A 16,295-nucleotide genomic window follows, 5' to 3' on the forward strand; every position below is an offset into this window, starting at 1 on the left:
ACAACCTCAGTCTTGATTTGGGCATAAGTGGCATCCCCAACCAGGATGGAAGATCAAATCCAGTCACCATGAGAAGAGGATGCATGAAGTTCTGCACAGAAGGTGGTAAAAGGAAGTCACGTGAGTTGTCATGATTAGCTATTTCCTCCTTCCCTCCCTCCAGTTGGAACTCATTCTTGTAGACTGCCAAAACCAAAGTGCTTAACTCCATTTGTAGACTTCATGCTCTCCCAACCCTCAGCCCTGGTCCTTTTATGAAAGTGCTCACTGGGGCTTGTAGGAGAAGCACATGGTCCAAAGGGTCAGTGATCTCTCCTTTTCCTGTGACTGTGTTGGATGTTCCCATAATGCACCTCTAAAACCCAAGAGAAGCAAGATTTTATAGCAAAACTCGACTTCTGTTAAGTAAGCTATTTGGGGATTTAATTTTGCTGCACTTTTGGTATCCAGAAATTGTTGATATTGACTTATTGAGAGGCAGGTGGTATTCTGCAGGGGGGCTAGTGGGAAGCACTTCACTAAGTGGAGGAAAGGGTTTTTTAGGACTTTGTAATGCAACCATGACATTGGGTCATACATGTGTGGACAGTAAACATGGCTGATCATTCAATGTAAGGATCAATTGAAATGGGGAAATCAGTAGCAGAAAACTGGAAAGGGTGGGAGAGGTGAACTCTGAGATCTGGAGCAGGGCTCCTTGGGGCCTCCCCCTCCTCTGCCCTGACCAGGGCATGGCTCTGCAGTGGACTGACCATGGACAAGTCTTGCTGGGAAGTTTCTGCATTGCCTGGAAGAAGGCAATATGAAGAGTATTGACATCAGCTCCTTCCCATCCCACCCCAGTCCCTCCTAGGAGTGAAGAAATCATAGAATGTAAGAGGGGACAGGAAAGTTTAAACATCTGGGAGCCTGTGGGCTGAGGGCATTTGTCCATCCCTTCTCTGGCTCCTGTCTTGTTTTGAGACTGGAAGTTCCTTCTAGGGAGGCATCTTTGACCGTGGAGAACTCAAAGGGTGGATCCCAGAAGACAGAAAGCAGAAAGTGTTGGCTTTGATCGAACAAGACCTTCTTTTTAGGTGATTCAGTCCAGTTCTCCAGAGAAAATTAGGAGGTATTCTGGGCAGAAGACCTGCCTTGAAGGGAAGACTGTGCCTTTGGCCTGTGTGTGCTCTATCTCATGAGAACCAGACAGCAGCAAATGAGGCATAGAAGGGCCATGTCCAACAGAGCCAAGCATTCCCTCTGGGACCTGGCTGGCAGGAGTTCGAATTTTTCTTAATTACTGGAAAGATTGTTACAAAGAACAAGGTCAGGCCCAAGTGGAGTTTTCTATCATTTTTTTAAATTGTTCTACTCCTATGTCTTTTTTTTTTTCTTCAGCAGTAAAATAGAACCTGTGTAAAGTCCTCAATGGCACAAGACTCGCACCCGTATGCTAAACGAGGTGAGGTGTTACTGTAGCACTCATGCCAGTCTCAGCTCTTTCAGATCGCTCATTGTCCTAGCCAATTTTACCAGTTTTCCTGTCAAACGGCTCATGCCGCGGGCCTTAGCTTCAGCCTATTGTTGAGACACCATTGAATCGAAATAAAAACGTGTAATTTGCTTTCATGAACATTTTATCATGCCAAAGAAAATACACTAGGTATTGTGCTCTGCTTTAAACAAACCCAATATATGAATGGATTGACAAAGTAGTGGCAGGTTATTAGCAAAAAGTTTCAACATAATTAGTAACAACAAGCTTTCTGGTGCATTTTTAAACAATTAGTTTAATCAGTTCACACCTGCCTCGCTGTCACATACATAAGGTCTATTTCCTTGAAACATCTTCCAGTCAAATGTATTACAACCAATAGAAACAAGAACAAAATAGATGTTCTGATTACTTTCAATTCAGCTTCTGACAAAAAGATACTGAAGTTATTTGGGCAATTCTTGCCCTACAGTATGGGTAGAGTTGTGTTAGATACAAAGTGAGACAATAGGAAACATTTTTAAATGAACAACAAGCTTTCACAGAGACTGTCTATATCACATTGTTATTACAACATAGATGAGCTGAAACTTCATTTGTATATTTTGAGGAAAGAAGACCCTAAAGAGACATCAAGCATATAGAGGTAGTTGAATAGCAATATGGGAAGAAAAAAAAAGAAGCATTATACTTATTCCCCGTTTGGGTCATTACAATGCAAGAGTAAAATGACTGCTTAACAAACAATGGGAATTACAAACACAAAGACACATTTGCCACTGTTTAAATGGCTTGCTTGATATTTTAATCTTGGCATTACCGAGAACTGCATAAAATGATGGAACTAGTTTATCTAAGGTAAAGCCTATGATGCCACACTGAACTATTTGCTCTCCTTTGATTTTGTTGTTGTTTATTATCATTGCTTTGACTATAGATAGATGTCAAGCAACTTTTAAAATGAAGCATAAGCTACAGTGTTGCTTTGTAAACTTGTTAATCACATTTGCTGCGACAAGGTTTTAAACGGCTACACAATCACGAAGCAAAAGCTTTAAAATGACACCAGGAACAGGGATTACAGGCACTTCTCTCTCAAGGTTAACTTAACGCATTTGAAAACACCCATTTGTAAGGGGAAATGTCTTCATTTCACCTCTGGTTGTGCATAATCCAGATTATTAAATAGTTGAACAGTGGGAGCTATCATTCTAAGAGGAACCAAATGCATACATTTGACTTGGCTCCTTTTCCTTCTTTCTTGCACTCAGGAAAGGCCACAAATCGCAGGCCATGCAGCTGGCTGCTTCTCAGGACTGTCTTTGATCAAATCAAAACCTCATTCCTCATGCCCAAGAATGGACTGAAAATCTGTCCTTTTCTCTTATTTGGGATACCTTCTATTTGCATCTCGATTGCACATCTCTGCTATGATTCTGCCTTGGGAAACAGAAATGGATGCAAAGTCAACATGCTGGGAACTCAAGGAACGAGTCCCTGAATAACACTCCCATCTTGGAAAAGGAGTTGGTGAGGGGAAACACAGTCCCCAACGGGTTCCAGTCCATCAACAGTATGTGATCTATTGGCAGTGAGAGACCTCTGGGTGCTGTGAACCAGCCTCAGAGCTCCACCGCTCCAATACCCAGTCACAGGGGACTATCTGAATCCAGTCCGGCTCCACAAGCAGAACTGGAAGCGCCACATGCGCAGTGATTTGGCTAGCCCCAGAGTGCTATGGCAGCAGTGGACTAGATGCAGTCGGCCTTCAGAAAAGGCAAATTGTTAACATAGTCAGTTCTCTACCCCACTAAATAAGGGGCAAGCACTCTTTTCTCCAAGTTATCTACAGAAATTTAGTTTTTATCATTTTTTGTTTTCTACATTTTGCTGGTTATTAGCTAGCAGCAATAATAGTACAGTACAAAGCAGAAAGGCATAATGTCTGCTTGGTACCTAATATATATATATACACAAGTACACACACACACATATATATGCACATCTATATACACCTATATACATCTTTATACACACACACACACACACACACACACACACACAGGGAAAATAACCTACTAGGAAAAGGCTAGGTCAATCACAATAAACTAGCTGAATAAATGGCACTGACTACCAAGGGGGAAGTCTTGTCCTTCTGGCCTAGATTTAACTTTATGTTTTTATTGTGTATACTCTTTATTCCTAAGCTTTGCAGCAAAATCAATTCACAAGCAGTGAAATGGTCATGTCCAATTGATTACCCCATTCAAGTACATACCAAAGAAAGTCAAGGCTTAGCTTTGCACCTTGCCTCCCACCACTACTGAAACAAAAGCTTGCTATAAAACAATCCAAATGTGTATCAAGGGTACTGGGAGGCAAGTGCATTTCTGCCTAGCCAAGATCTATTGCTACAGTTAGGTCCTCACTCATCAATGTGAAATATCCTATGATGTGGAATTTTATACATTTTGGAGAGCAAGAAGTGATGAGTTGATTACTCTATGGAGTTAGAATTTAAGGCTTCCATTATATCAGAAATTTTAGACCTCCAAACAACACTGCTTTTTAGTCCTCTTGAAAGAGGGAAAATTTGCTAGCATGGGATTTTTCCCTTATTTCTAACCCTCATTTGTTTTCCAGTCTTTTCACTTTCCCAAACAGACTTGACCCCCAAAGGAATTACATGTAAATCATCAAGTTATGGTCTGAAAATCAGAGGTGTGGATTCCCTCAACCAATTGTAAAGGGTTTGGAAATGGGTATTGTATGTAAAGGCATGGTTTTATGGAAATGAAGCCCCTGATGACATTCTGTAACTATGAATAATCTAATCAGAGCAGTTACTTGTTGAATGACTCCTATGTGCTAGGCACTATGCTAAGTGATATATGTATATTATCTCACTTAATGTTGTATTAATAACAACCCTACACGCAGTATTTATCATCACCATTTGCTAGATGACAAACTGATTCTCAGAAATACTGAAATCACAAAAGTAACACATCTAGCAATCAGAGACACTTATGACCCTCTTCTTTGCTGCATTTATGCTAGATAATAGGAAACTATTGTCCTAGGACTGTATTCTGACCATCTGGTTGGGCACCAGGTGGGAGTGGGAGCCTTTCATTTCCTCCTCCTTGAGCCTGGGAGAGTTTGCTCAGGCAGTAACCACTCCTACACTTCCATTTTTTACTGGCCCAGTTGGGCTGCAAACATCCAACCTGCGACCACAATGTTCTGACAACACGGTGTTCGTTAAGAAAGTGCAGAAGAGGTTATTTGGTTTCTGCTTACATGAATCTCTTTTCTGTTGCCTGGATCAACTCATTCTCCCTTTTCTGTTTCTAGCCACAGGTGGTGATGGAAAAAGTCAGGCTGATTACTTGAGGCAATAACCTCTCATGGGAACAGAGTGGATGGGCTGCACATGAGTCATGCATCGCAGCTGTCCAGAGTCACATGGGGGGATTATTTACGTGAAGGTAGGGATAACACGATTCATTTCTTCCCTGCCCTAATCTTTTCACTTGGTTGTTATAACACTCCTGTTTTCAGGTTGTCTTGGCACTAAAGAAATCAAACTGCACTAAGCAAGCTAAACAAGACCTCACCCTTACTCTCTTATTACTGTTCTTCCCCTGTGTTGAAATCTTTAGCCCACCACAACAAGGAGGGAAGATCATGTTTAGATAAAATCATGGATTAACTGTCTGCTCTCTTTGAAAAGGCCTAAAAACCAAAAAGGTAGTTTGAGGGTTTTTTAAAAAGGGTTCTACATCTTTTCTTCCTGGTTTCTTTACACTTTTAATAATGAACCATCCTCATCAAGTGTTTCCACACATGCTAGCCAGGCCACAATCCTCACAACCCTGACTGACTGACAAGAGGCGGGGTATGGAGGCTAGCTGGGCATGGCTGTGATGTGCCAGACTGAAAACCATCACCTCTGAAGAGTTAACTATTCTCCTGCCTTCCCATTCTAACTGAATTGGAGAGAAATTAAGATATAATTAGATTGCTGAAATAAATGCCTATGAGAGATTGTAACAAAATATACTCTTCTATTTCATCTCTTGAGTCCAGAAAAATAATTCCTTCATCCTGCCTCCATAGCAAATGGATTATTTTTATTGTACCCTGGCTTATTCCATAACCTATGCCAAATCCCGTAAGTGTTTTCTACTGTTGCATTCAAATTGAAAGCAAAATAGAATCTGTAAAGATAGATGACCTTAGCATGATGCTGAACTTCCTTTAAGCATCGATTGGATAGATACTGAAATGGTTCAAGAACTGGGGTCACATGTAGCACAAATTGTCAAAGCAAAAATCACACATTTCTAGTATTGTTACTTCCCCCTAGGTACATGGTAAACCACAGCAATAAATAAAGCAGTATTTTTCAGTAATGCACACTTAAATAGTTACAAACACACATGTAGGGAAAAAAAAGATATTGTAGTGCAAAAAATAAATTATTAAAACAGAAAGAACTATGAACATTATTTTACACAATGCTATATAAAATCTGAAACATTTGGAATGAGATCTCAAAAGTCAGTACGATAATGTAGCAACATGATTAGGAACTGGGTATCACATTTCAACCACACAGTCATTCCTCTATGAAAGACAGAAAATTAAAGCAAAACCACTTTAAACTTTGAGAAAATTTTATGTCAAAATCAAAAATTTTTTTTTTCTTCTGGGCTCTTAAACAACCTCTGCTGTGCATGTAGTTGTGCAGCATGTCAAGAAGCATCTTCAGAAAGAAAGTTGCAAACAGATCACATTTTTCTGGTCTTTCTACTTAATTTCTCTCAGATCAATAGCAGGAGAGTGATTCTGTTTGATACTTCCTTCTAAGATGTTATTGCAATTAGATATATTTACAAGATGACTCCCCTGCAGTGGTGGGGGAGCGTGGGGGCTCCTTTTCAGCAATCCACTCACTAGTTCTGGTTTCGGGATATAAAGGCCAGGATTCGCCGAATACCGATCAGCCGATCCTTCAGGGACCTCATTGCTAGGAACGGGAGCTGAGCACGGCTTTCCAATGGAAGAACCGCTAACGTCCACCAGCACCAGGCCGGGCCATTTGGGTTGATCTGCAACAGAGAAATGGTATGGGTTCATCCTATTCCCACAGAAGCAATCCCAGTCTGCAGGCCTCCAAAGCCGCCAGGAAACAATCCAGGTGGAACTGCTTCTGTGTGTGGCAGAGACTGCTAATTACACCCCCTCCTCAATATCTAGTTCCCTTTATCTTAGCTGCGCATACAGCCACTGGGGCCGAGGCGGGGAAGCTACATTGCTCAGTTTCCCTTGCAGCCATAAGACAAAATTCTGGCTAATGAGATGTAAGAGGCATTGATGCGTATAACTTCTGGGTCATTCTCTGGGAAAGGGGCATGTGCCCTCGCCTTCATCTTTCTCTCCCTTTCCCCTGGCTAGAACGTGGACATAGTGATGATCACCTTCTTCACTCAGGAGGATGAGGGCAGCAGTTACAGGAGGGTGGAGCTTTGCCAGGAATGAGCCTGGGTGTCTGAATGATCTGATGGAATAGGGCTGCCCTAGCTCCCCATCTCTATGACTTCTGCTCTCTATCTTGTTTAAGCTACAGTTATTTTTGGTAGTGGTTAAAGCAGACACATTGATATCTTAACAAATACACCATACCTTCTAGCCAGTGTGATTTCATGAGCTGAACTAGCTACTACAGTCAGCCCTCCATATTCACAGACTCAACCAATTATGGATTGAAATTGGTTGACTGAATCTGCAGAGGTGAAACCTGTAGATGCAGAGGGCTGGTTGTACTCACTGCACTGCGTCACTTTATAGAAGGGGCCTCCTGGAACCAATCCCCCGTGGAGATCGAGAGATGACTATTCAGCCTCTTCCACCTCTTAGATTCTGTTTAGGCCATTTGGCCTGGTGTGCAAAGCATGTGAGCCTTCAGTTCTTATGACCTCTTAGGCTTCGTGTGTCTCTTACCTCCCTTCTTTTCCCTGTTTTTGGCTGAAGGTAAGAGTCTACATATGCCAGGTTACTATATGGGCCACAGTTAGCTTCTCCCCAAAAACCAGAGTCAATGGTTCACAGTCCCAAAGGACAAATTTGCAAAAATTCCAATTGCAAAACACAGTCACATGGAAATATATTCCACCCCAGGTTTCCTTGAATAAAGAGCTTTCCCACCCCACAGAAATCCTGCACCAAAATTCTGTATGTCAGCAGTGTCCCAGGCACACACTGTAGACATTATTGACTTATTTTCTTGTTGGTTGTTGTTTAGTTGCTCAGTCCTGTCCGACTCTTTTGCAACTCCATGGACTGAGCCCTCCAGGCTCCTCTCTCCATGGAATTTTCCAGGCAAGAATACTGGAGTGGGTTGCCATTTCCTTCACCAGTGATTTTTCCCCACACAGGGATCAAACTCACGTCTCCTGCACTGCAGGCAGATTCCTTACCACTGAGCCACCAGGGAAGCCCAACTTATTTCCTACTAAGCCCCAAATGAGCTTTCTGCCCACATCCTTCGGAAGGTTGGCTTTAGAACTGCAGAGAACCACATTCGGGTCAAACCATCTACACATGGGATTATTTGCCTCCAAATTGGTCACCTGATTTTCCCCCAACCCTTGGTGCCTCCTTGCTTCTCTATGCCTCTAGATTCATTTGGATTCTTTTTGTCCCTCGCTGCAGTCTGTAATATCTCCTCCCTCCTCTGATAAGTTCTGAATGTTAGGTAGACATATCCTGAGCTGTATTTTCCAAGATCATTAGGAAAGATATTTAAGCTGATGTTAATACATGTGGCAGTTTCTAAGAAACCCCCTCTGGAGCCTTAGAACATTCTTATTAATGGGACCGCTGGGGCTATAGCATTGAATGGCTCAAACTAGATGCAATTTTTTTTTTTTTTTTTTTGCTGCTGCTGCTGCCAAAGCAACATGATAACAGTCCTCATAAGAAATGAAACAGAACCCAAGATTTCAGCTTTCTGTGTCACTGAGCCCTTATGAATCACTGTGTGGCATCTGTGTTTTCTCTTATGGAAGATGCTGTCACCATTACTGATCTCTATCTTCTGCCTGACTGGGGGAGAATGCTTTCCAGAAGATGAAGGGGAATATTCAACTTGATCGTGAGCTTTCTCTGAGCTCTGTCGTAGTCATGAGTCACACTGGCCCAGAGCCAGGAGCCTGATCACTGGGAAGCATTAACTGCCCTTCTCCCTCCAGCATTCATGATGCCTTTGAATAGGGGGAAGGAGTCACATTTGTGGTCTGGAGAAAACAAGACACTTCAGCCCATTAGGGAAGAGACTGGTATTTTACAGCCTCAGAAGGCAAGAGGAAGAACGGACTTTAGAGACCTCCTCATCTACCTCCCTCATTTCAGAGATGAGGGGAAAGTTGACAAAGGGGAAAGGACTTGCCCAAGGTCACATAGCTAGAGGTAAGGAGGCCCAATCTTTTAGCGTGGATGTCAGAACCTACATAGTCTATTTTACTATTGTGACAGAGTCAAGAATGAGTGTAAGTCAAGAATCAAGGAAGTTATGGGGATGATATTATAGAAGCTAGCTCAGAATGTGGGAAGGTGATGGTGTGAAAATATTAATATTTGACTACAACATCTCCAATCTTATCCTAGAGAGAAAGTATTCCCTGATTTACACTAGGCATGGAAAGCTTCATGAAACAGCTACCGCCACTTTCTTGGGGAGCTTTTTTCTGATCTCCAGCTGGATCTCTCACATGGACCTATCCCTCCAGGAAATAGACTGATCTGGTAGAATCTAGTGAACTCTTATCTAGTAGAGAAAAGGGTAGATTTAAGGATTGGGTCAGTTTTCTCAGGAAACTTGCTCATCCATAATGAGGACAGTGACAAGGATCTAGACCTCCAGGGCTAAACTTCGAGGGAGCTGGGTATGAAAAGTTTCTGTGGTCCTGCAGCTGGAGCCCTGCAAGGTGGCTGGCCCTGAGCAATGGGGAAGAGAGCAATGGGGAAGAGAGTTCTGAAGCCCCTGAGACATGGCAACCATTGGTCTCAGCTCCCCTAAATCCCCTTCTTTTAAGCCTGGCCTTTTGTGAATCCTGTCACCCTAACACATCACCATGGTGGGCATCTGGACTCCCATGAAAGACTCTTCTGTTGATGGTGCCTGTGTTCCCATCCTCTCACCTAACTAATCTCTCAAAACCTGTCTTGGATTCAAATTCCTACTGCTTTAATTACCCCAAGTCTGACTTGGGGTCCTTTTGTTCTTTACCATGATGCCCATTGCCTAGCCAAATGAGACCAATTTGGATCCATCTTCCCCTCTACACTAAATTTGTTGGATGGAAACCACACACCCATCTAATCACAAAACCCAGACTCTCTTATCTGGTGGGAATGACTGATTACAAAAAGACATTTTCATATACCTGGGGATCAGCATCTTTCTCTGGCATTGGACCAAAATGATTGAGTATCCGGTTCTTCAGAGATGATTTGAGGGAATGGAACCATGATGACGCTTGCTCATAGACACAGTTATGTAATCCCATGAGCTCAGCACAATCCTCTCCTTGAACCTGAAAGTACCAAAGTGGAATGAAGCATTCTGTACCTTTTCCATCACACCTAGAACCCTTTTTGACACGTGGCTCTTTGAGCATCCATCCTGCCACCCTCTGGGAAGGCTCACCCTTCTGGCTGTCTGCTGTGTGATGTGTGAAAGGCTCTTCAGCTGCATGATGGACTGTGTGGAAAGACTGCTGAGGGTGGTGGACTGGAGAAAGGTTCAGCTGGGTAAATGAGCTGAAACAGCCAGACATATAGAAAACTAGTGATGCAAACTGGCCTGAGTGGATGTGTGCTGTTCAACGAGGTTGTGCTGGTTCACACCTCTCTCCTTTTCATTTTTGACATCTGCTTTCCCATTGCTCCCTGGGAAGAGGGACATGAATGTGTCTGTGTCTCAGCATGTAACTCTATCTTCCAAGGCAAATACATTTATTCATTGAGCAAATGTTTATTACTCTTGTACTATGTAGTGAATGTAAATATCAATGATTATGGGATAATTTACCTCTTCTTCTACCCATTAATTCAGAAAACCCAGGATTAACTGGACATGTCCTCTTTCTCCCTTATGGGATAATGGATTATCAGGAAGGGCTCTCGGCCAGGTTGCATGTTTAAAAATAGAAATGTGCATGTGAATCCACAATTATCTCAAAAGCAAAAGTTGTAAAAGATAAATAAATCAAAAAATCAAATATATATATATATATGTAGATCCAGTTCTAGATCTTGGTATCCCTGGCAGAGACCCAATTCCAGTGCTGAATGGGCCGCAGGGTTGATCTGGCTTGGCACCTCTCATGCACAGATACAACTCAGCAACTAGGCAGGGGAAGACTGGACTCTGGGCTGTGCACTGCTGTCCCACAATTGAACTGCAACCTGGCGGCATTCAATGTGGCTGCAGCAGATGGGGAAGAAATCCCCAGGCTCCCATCAGTGCCGAGAAATCCTCCTGCAATCATCTTGATCTGCCAAGCTACATGGTGAGCCTGGCCTCAGAATTCTTGGCACTGGCCACCCTCACCTTTTGGTCTTCAATGTATTCGATGTCAGCTGTGTTGTAACCATCCCGCTGGCCCTGATGGAGGACCCTGAAGCGCCTCTTGCCTATGCTGTCGACCACTGAGCGGCCATCAGCAAAGAACTGAACATTTCTGATTTCTAGGATGCAGCCATATTCCGCAAACCTGTTTAGAGGGAATGGAGTTAAGAAAGTAAATTCTTGATAAGCTGTTTCCCTGACCCACTATCCCTGTTCCATCTCTATACCCCCATGTTGTGCCTTGAGGGACTTCTGCCTTCTTGTCTGTCCCAGGGTCTATGGCTGCAATAACACCACAGGCAATGCTTGTGTGAAAACTCATCTTAATGTGTAACCGTTACCATTTATTGTACTGTACTCAATACTTTATGTGCATTATTAACTCCCCAATCCTTCCAACAAACCAGAGAAGTAGGCACTATTATTGTACCCATCCTACAGATAAGGAAACTGAGTCACAGAAAGGTTGAGTTATTTGCCCGAAGTCCAACTTCCTCCAAGGCTGGAGCCAGAATATGAACCCAGGCAGTTTGATTCCAGGGCCCACACTCTTATAAAACAAGTTTTAGAATATGTATCAACCATTTAACAAAAGGTTGATCCTGGGGTGCCTTTAAACAGGCAGCCTCTCACACGCTAAAACTAGGGGCCAGAGGGACCCTGTTCCTTACAAATGCACCTGGAAGAGCCCCAAAGTAAAAACACAAATCCCTTCCACCCAACCTCCCTTGACGCACCTAACTCCTCGCTTACCCTCTGACAGGATCTCCAAGGCACATGCCAAACTGTCGTGTGCCTGTCTCAATGCATCTACGGATCATCAGACGGTAGCAAGGCTCAAAGATGTGCAGGGGACAAGGAACCGTGGGGTAGGCCATGGTGCACACGAAAATAGGTACGTTCTTATTTAAGCTGTCAGGAAGAGCAAATGACATGGATCTCACAGCATGGGAGCAGAACAGAGAAAGGCTGGTCGAATTTCACCATGTGGATCCCCCATAGGAAGACAAGGAGGCATAAAGTGTGGACAGCTCATAAAAAAAAAATAGTAAAATGCATCTGATGCTGTGGGCTGAGTCCCATTACCTGATGCACAGGTTAGCCTAAGGGCTATGATTAAAATGAACATTCTATACATTCTAATTTGGGTAATGAAGTTCTCTAGTACCTTAACATTGTCAATGATAGTTATACCTCATATTTTTCTTTCTTTCATACGCTCCACTCCAAACAATCTCTCCAGGTGTCTTGCTGGCAGTATGGGGAAGGGCACTGGTGATAAAAGTGGACCCAGCTCTCCAGAGGGATGGTGGGAAAATCTCTGCAAGATCCCTGTGAGCAGCTTCCCTTTGCAAAGCTCCCAGAGGATGTGCATGGCAGGCCCAGCTGGGAGGAGGAAGCAGTAGAGAGGCAAGAGTAATATAGCCCAGTGATGCTCAAATGCTCCTGTGCATTGGAGTCACTGGAGGCCCTTAAACACAGACAATCTGGCCACTGCACGTCGCCCTCCCAGAGACACTGGTGCGGTGGCTCTGAAATCAAGACCTACAAGTCTGCCTCGCAATGTGTGGCCATGAAGACTCAGACACACAGCCTGATGGGGAACCACCAACCAGGCCAGCTCCTCCCGATCACAGTTCTCTGTTTGTCTAGTAAATCCAACACAGGGACATCTAAACCCAAGCCTGCCAACAAATATAAGACTGTTTGCCCAAATCTCAAAAGGATTAAATGTGATTCCCCTAAAGGAATATCCCCAGTAAATTCCAGTGTTTATTAATAAGACATTAAATGATACTTGAGAAGAGGGTTCAGAAAGATTCAAGGTGAACTTAATATCAGAAAGAAAGATAAAGACTCCTGCAGTAGATCTAATATGTCAATGAGAAAAGAAGGACTGCACTTCTGGCTTCCCAGGAAAACATGTTAGTCAAAGGGAGAGGTGCAAACAAACTGGTTTCAGTTTAACACTGTTTTCTATGGGGTGGGCATAAAACCAGAACAGCCCCCTCAGGAGCTTTACCCTCAAAACGCTGTAAGAATTCTGCTGGGAATGGGAGATGAGAGGGCAGCAGTATGAGAGGCAGAAATTAGTGACTTCCACTGCTTTTTCTGCTACCTGAGGCAGAGAGTTTGGAGCCCTACTTCCATCTCACCCCTACTCGCCACCTCTCACAACACCTGTGATGGAAGAGGAATCATAATAACCAGAAGCATTCTTACCATTACTTTTATTAAGTGCTTACTCTGCACCAGCTCATTTGAGCTTCATAATGAGTCCTTGAGGTAGAAACTATTATTATCCCCAAGTTACCGATGAGGAAACTGAGGCCCAGAGACATTAAGTGACTTGCCTAAGGTCATGAAGTCTACTCACTTTGTGGCAAAACTGTGTCATGAGCCCAGGACTGATATCAAAGTTCTTAACCTCATAGAACCTCCTTATGTATCTGAAGACTGTCTTCAGAATATAGCTGACCCTTGAACAACTCGGGGGTTACAGGGACTGACCCTCTGCACAGCTGAAAATCAGCATGTAACTTAGAGCCAGTCCTCTTTATCCATGCTTCCCTGGTGGTTCAGCTGGTAAAGAATCTGCCCACAATGCAGGAGACCTGGGTTCAAGCCCTGGGTTGGAAAGATCCCCTGGAGAAGGGAACGGCTACCCACTCCAGTATTCTGGCCTGGAGAATGCCACGGACTGTATAGTCCATGGCGTCGAAAAGAGTTGGACACAACTGAGTGGCTTCCACTTTCATTGATCTTTATCCATGGTTCAGCATCTGTGGATCTGACCAACCACACATTGCATCATGTAGTACTACAGTATTTACTACTGAAAAAAATCCACATATAAGTGGAACTGCACGATTCAAATCCACGTTGTTTAAGGGTCAACTATACTTTATTCAGTTCCCCTGATAACTTATTCCAATCTAATCCTGCCCATGACACCCAGCTACTAGTGCCAATAACCTGGTCAGTGGTTTGACTTAAGTTTTTTCAGTGGTGAGCTGGTAAATGAACAATCGGCTTTCTAGGGGTGGGGAGGGGAAGTCCTTGTTACTGCATTTGCCAATTTTCACGGTGTCAACACTCTCACTGTGGCCAATTTCAAGCTATCAGCATGGTATCATTAAATGGGGAAGATACGTGCACTTTCAGTTCTATGAGCTGGCGTGAATGAAACTGAAAACAGCAGTGTGCATACTTAGAAAGTTCTTCCATTTCCTCTTCAAAAAGCCTCCTTCGTTCCTTGAGTTCTTCTGGAAGGAATTTAGCTATTAGCTCTTCCATTATGACGTTTTTGCTGTACTTTCTTGATGCCAAGCACTACATAGGGAACAAGGCAGTTAGATATTATACAGTCATCAGAGAAATACAAAGCACTTCTGATGTAATCAGTAGAACAGTTCAATGACCAACATACTGAGGTAATGTGGACCGACACATTGGCAGCCCACATGATCATAATGTATATAATCTCTGGAGGTTAGAGTTTACCTTAAAAAAAACACATGCAATGAATTACTTTTATAATTAGAAAAAAATATTTTAACAAGGAAAAACACCTGCATTGAAGTTTTAAAAATGCCATAGCCTTCCTAAAACAGTGAAATTGATTATGATCATGTTTCTTGTCAATGAAGGGAGACAATCCTATCCTTTCCTTTTTCTGATTATTGTGTTTATAAGCTCCCAGAATGTTCTCCACCTGGGATACGCTGCAAGTCTGTGGACAAACGTTTCAGGGAACTAAAAAGCAATTTTAAAATCATTCACCCTTTCCTGCCCTGCCACACTCTCAGTGCTTTGCTTCTGGATATTTTGAGTCTATATAACTATTTTTCTCCTCTAACTTAAGTATTTTTAAAATAAACTAAATACTGGTGATTTCATTTACCTATTTATTTTCTTTATTATAACATCTAGATATCACTGAATTTACATTATAAACCCTGATTCCAGAATCTAACTCAGGCTCAACTGTCACTATTACTCTCATCCCAAACACCCCTAAGTTTATGCATATCCAAGGAGCTGTAAGGAGTGGGTGTTTAACGGCATGAACTAGACAATGGGGATGACAACATCTGCAGAGAATTGCTGGTTATGGAAACTACCCACACAGACCCAGCAGGGGGAGCTCCTGAGTATAAAAACTGCAGGCTTCAGACATTTTTTCCTTTGCCAACGTCTATCTATTCCGCAGTGAACATGATCGGAATAAGATATTTCTCTCTCTGGAAAATGGTGCAAGTGTGACCCCGGGTGAATACCCAGAGACAGGTGGAAATAACTTCTAGCCCCTAAGTCCAGGACCCCACAGCCTCTGCTTCCAGGATGCCTTCTTAGCCACTGCCATTGCCTGGCTGCAAGAAAATCAGAGGCTTGCCCAGTCTTTGGGAGAAAGCAATGGTTCAGAAGGTAGCCTATCCAAGAAGGAGGTGAACCTCTGCTGATGCTAAAACAAAAACCCAGGAAAGGCACATATTAAAATGTCAACAGTAGATTTTCCTTCTTTCTGCTGTTCTGAATGTTGTAATGTTCCCACAACACGAATGCATTATTTAAGTGTAACAGTCATGGGCTTCTCACCTAAAATCAGGACAGCAATCCCATCTCTTTACCCAGGCCAGACATGACACTGACCCTTCCCCCAGCCCAACACACACCTTCAGGGCTATCCTGGGTGATTATCTCACTTCCTTCCCTTAGTTTAAATGGTGGGGTGCTGGGAAAGCTCAACATGTGACTTCTCTGAATCTACATTCACCAAGAGAGAGTCTTGCATCATCTCCAGCCTCTCCTCAGGGATGACAGGGGTCAAGGAACATGAATACTAATTGTAAAATGTGGCAAACAAGCCCCTAGCAGGGAGAGGGGGTGGTGACAAGATGGATTCCTGGATCTTCTTGTGCTATAGAATATTACAGCAAAGCCACTTGAAAAGCACAGGAGGCTGTTTGTGTGATTCATTTTAGAGGACCTGGAAGCCCCAGAGATTTTCAAGCAGACAAATACCTGCTAATAATAACAGAGGCAGTTGAGGAGAGGGACAAGGACCACAGTGAAGGGCTGTGAGGTTTTCCTGGGGACCTGGGGGTGATCACTTCAAACTATGGAATAAACATTGATGATAAAGGAACACTGGAGCTCATAGATGAATGAGCCAAG

General features: G+C 43.1%; 1 protein-coding gene across 3 annotated transcripts in view; it reads right to left on the bottom strand.

Moving 5' to 3' along the window:
• Nucleotides 1-1,752: 1,752 nt before the first annotated feature.
• The window catches only part of LONRF3 (LON peptidase N-terminal domain and ring finger 3), a 39,152-nt gene continuing 24,609 nt past the window's right edge, over nucleotides 1,753-16,295 (bottom strand). For all 3 annotated transcript variants that reach the window (XM_065915372.1, XM_065915375.1, XM_065915374.1), the window contains 5 exons: nucleotides 14,329-14,450; nucleotides 11,871-12,029; nucleotides 11,100-11,262; nucleotides 9,931-10,080; nucleotides 1,753-6,594 (listed from right to left, as the gene is read on the bottom strand). In XM_065915372.1, the coding sequence (XP_065771444.1) occupies nucleotides 6,439-6,594; nucleotides 9,931-10,080; nucleotides 11,100-11,262; nucleotides 11,871-12,029; nucleotides 14,329-14,450 (750 nt within the window). In that variant the 3' untranslated portion in view covers nucleotides 1,753-6,438. The remainder of the gene's footprint in view (nucleotides 6,595-9,930; nucleotides 10,081-11,099; nucleotides 11,263-11,870; nucleotides 12,030-14,328; nucleotides 14,451-16,295) is intronic.

Source organism: Muntiacus reevesi, chromosome X, assembly GCF_963930625.1.
Source record: "Muntiacus reevesi chromosome X, mMunRee1.1, whole genome shotgun sequence".
Taxonomy (NCBI): Eukaryota; Metazoa; Chordata; class Mammalia; order Artiodactyla; family Cervidae; genus Muntiacus; species Muntiacus reevesi.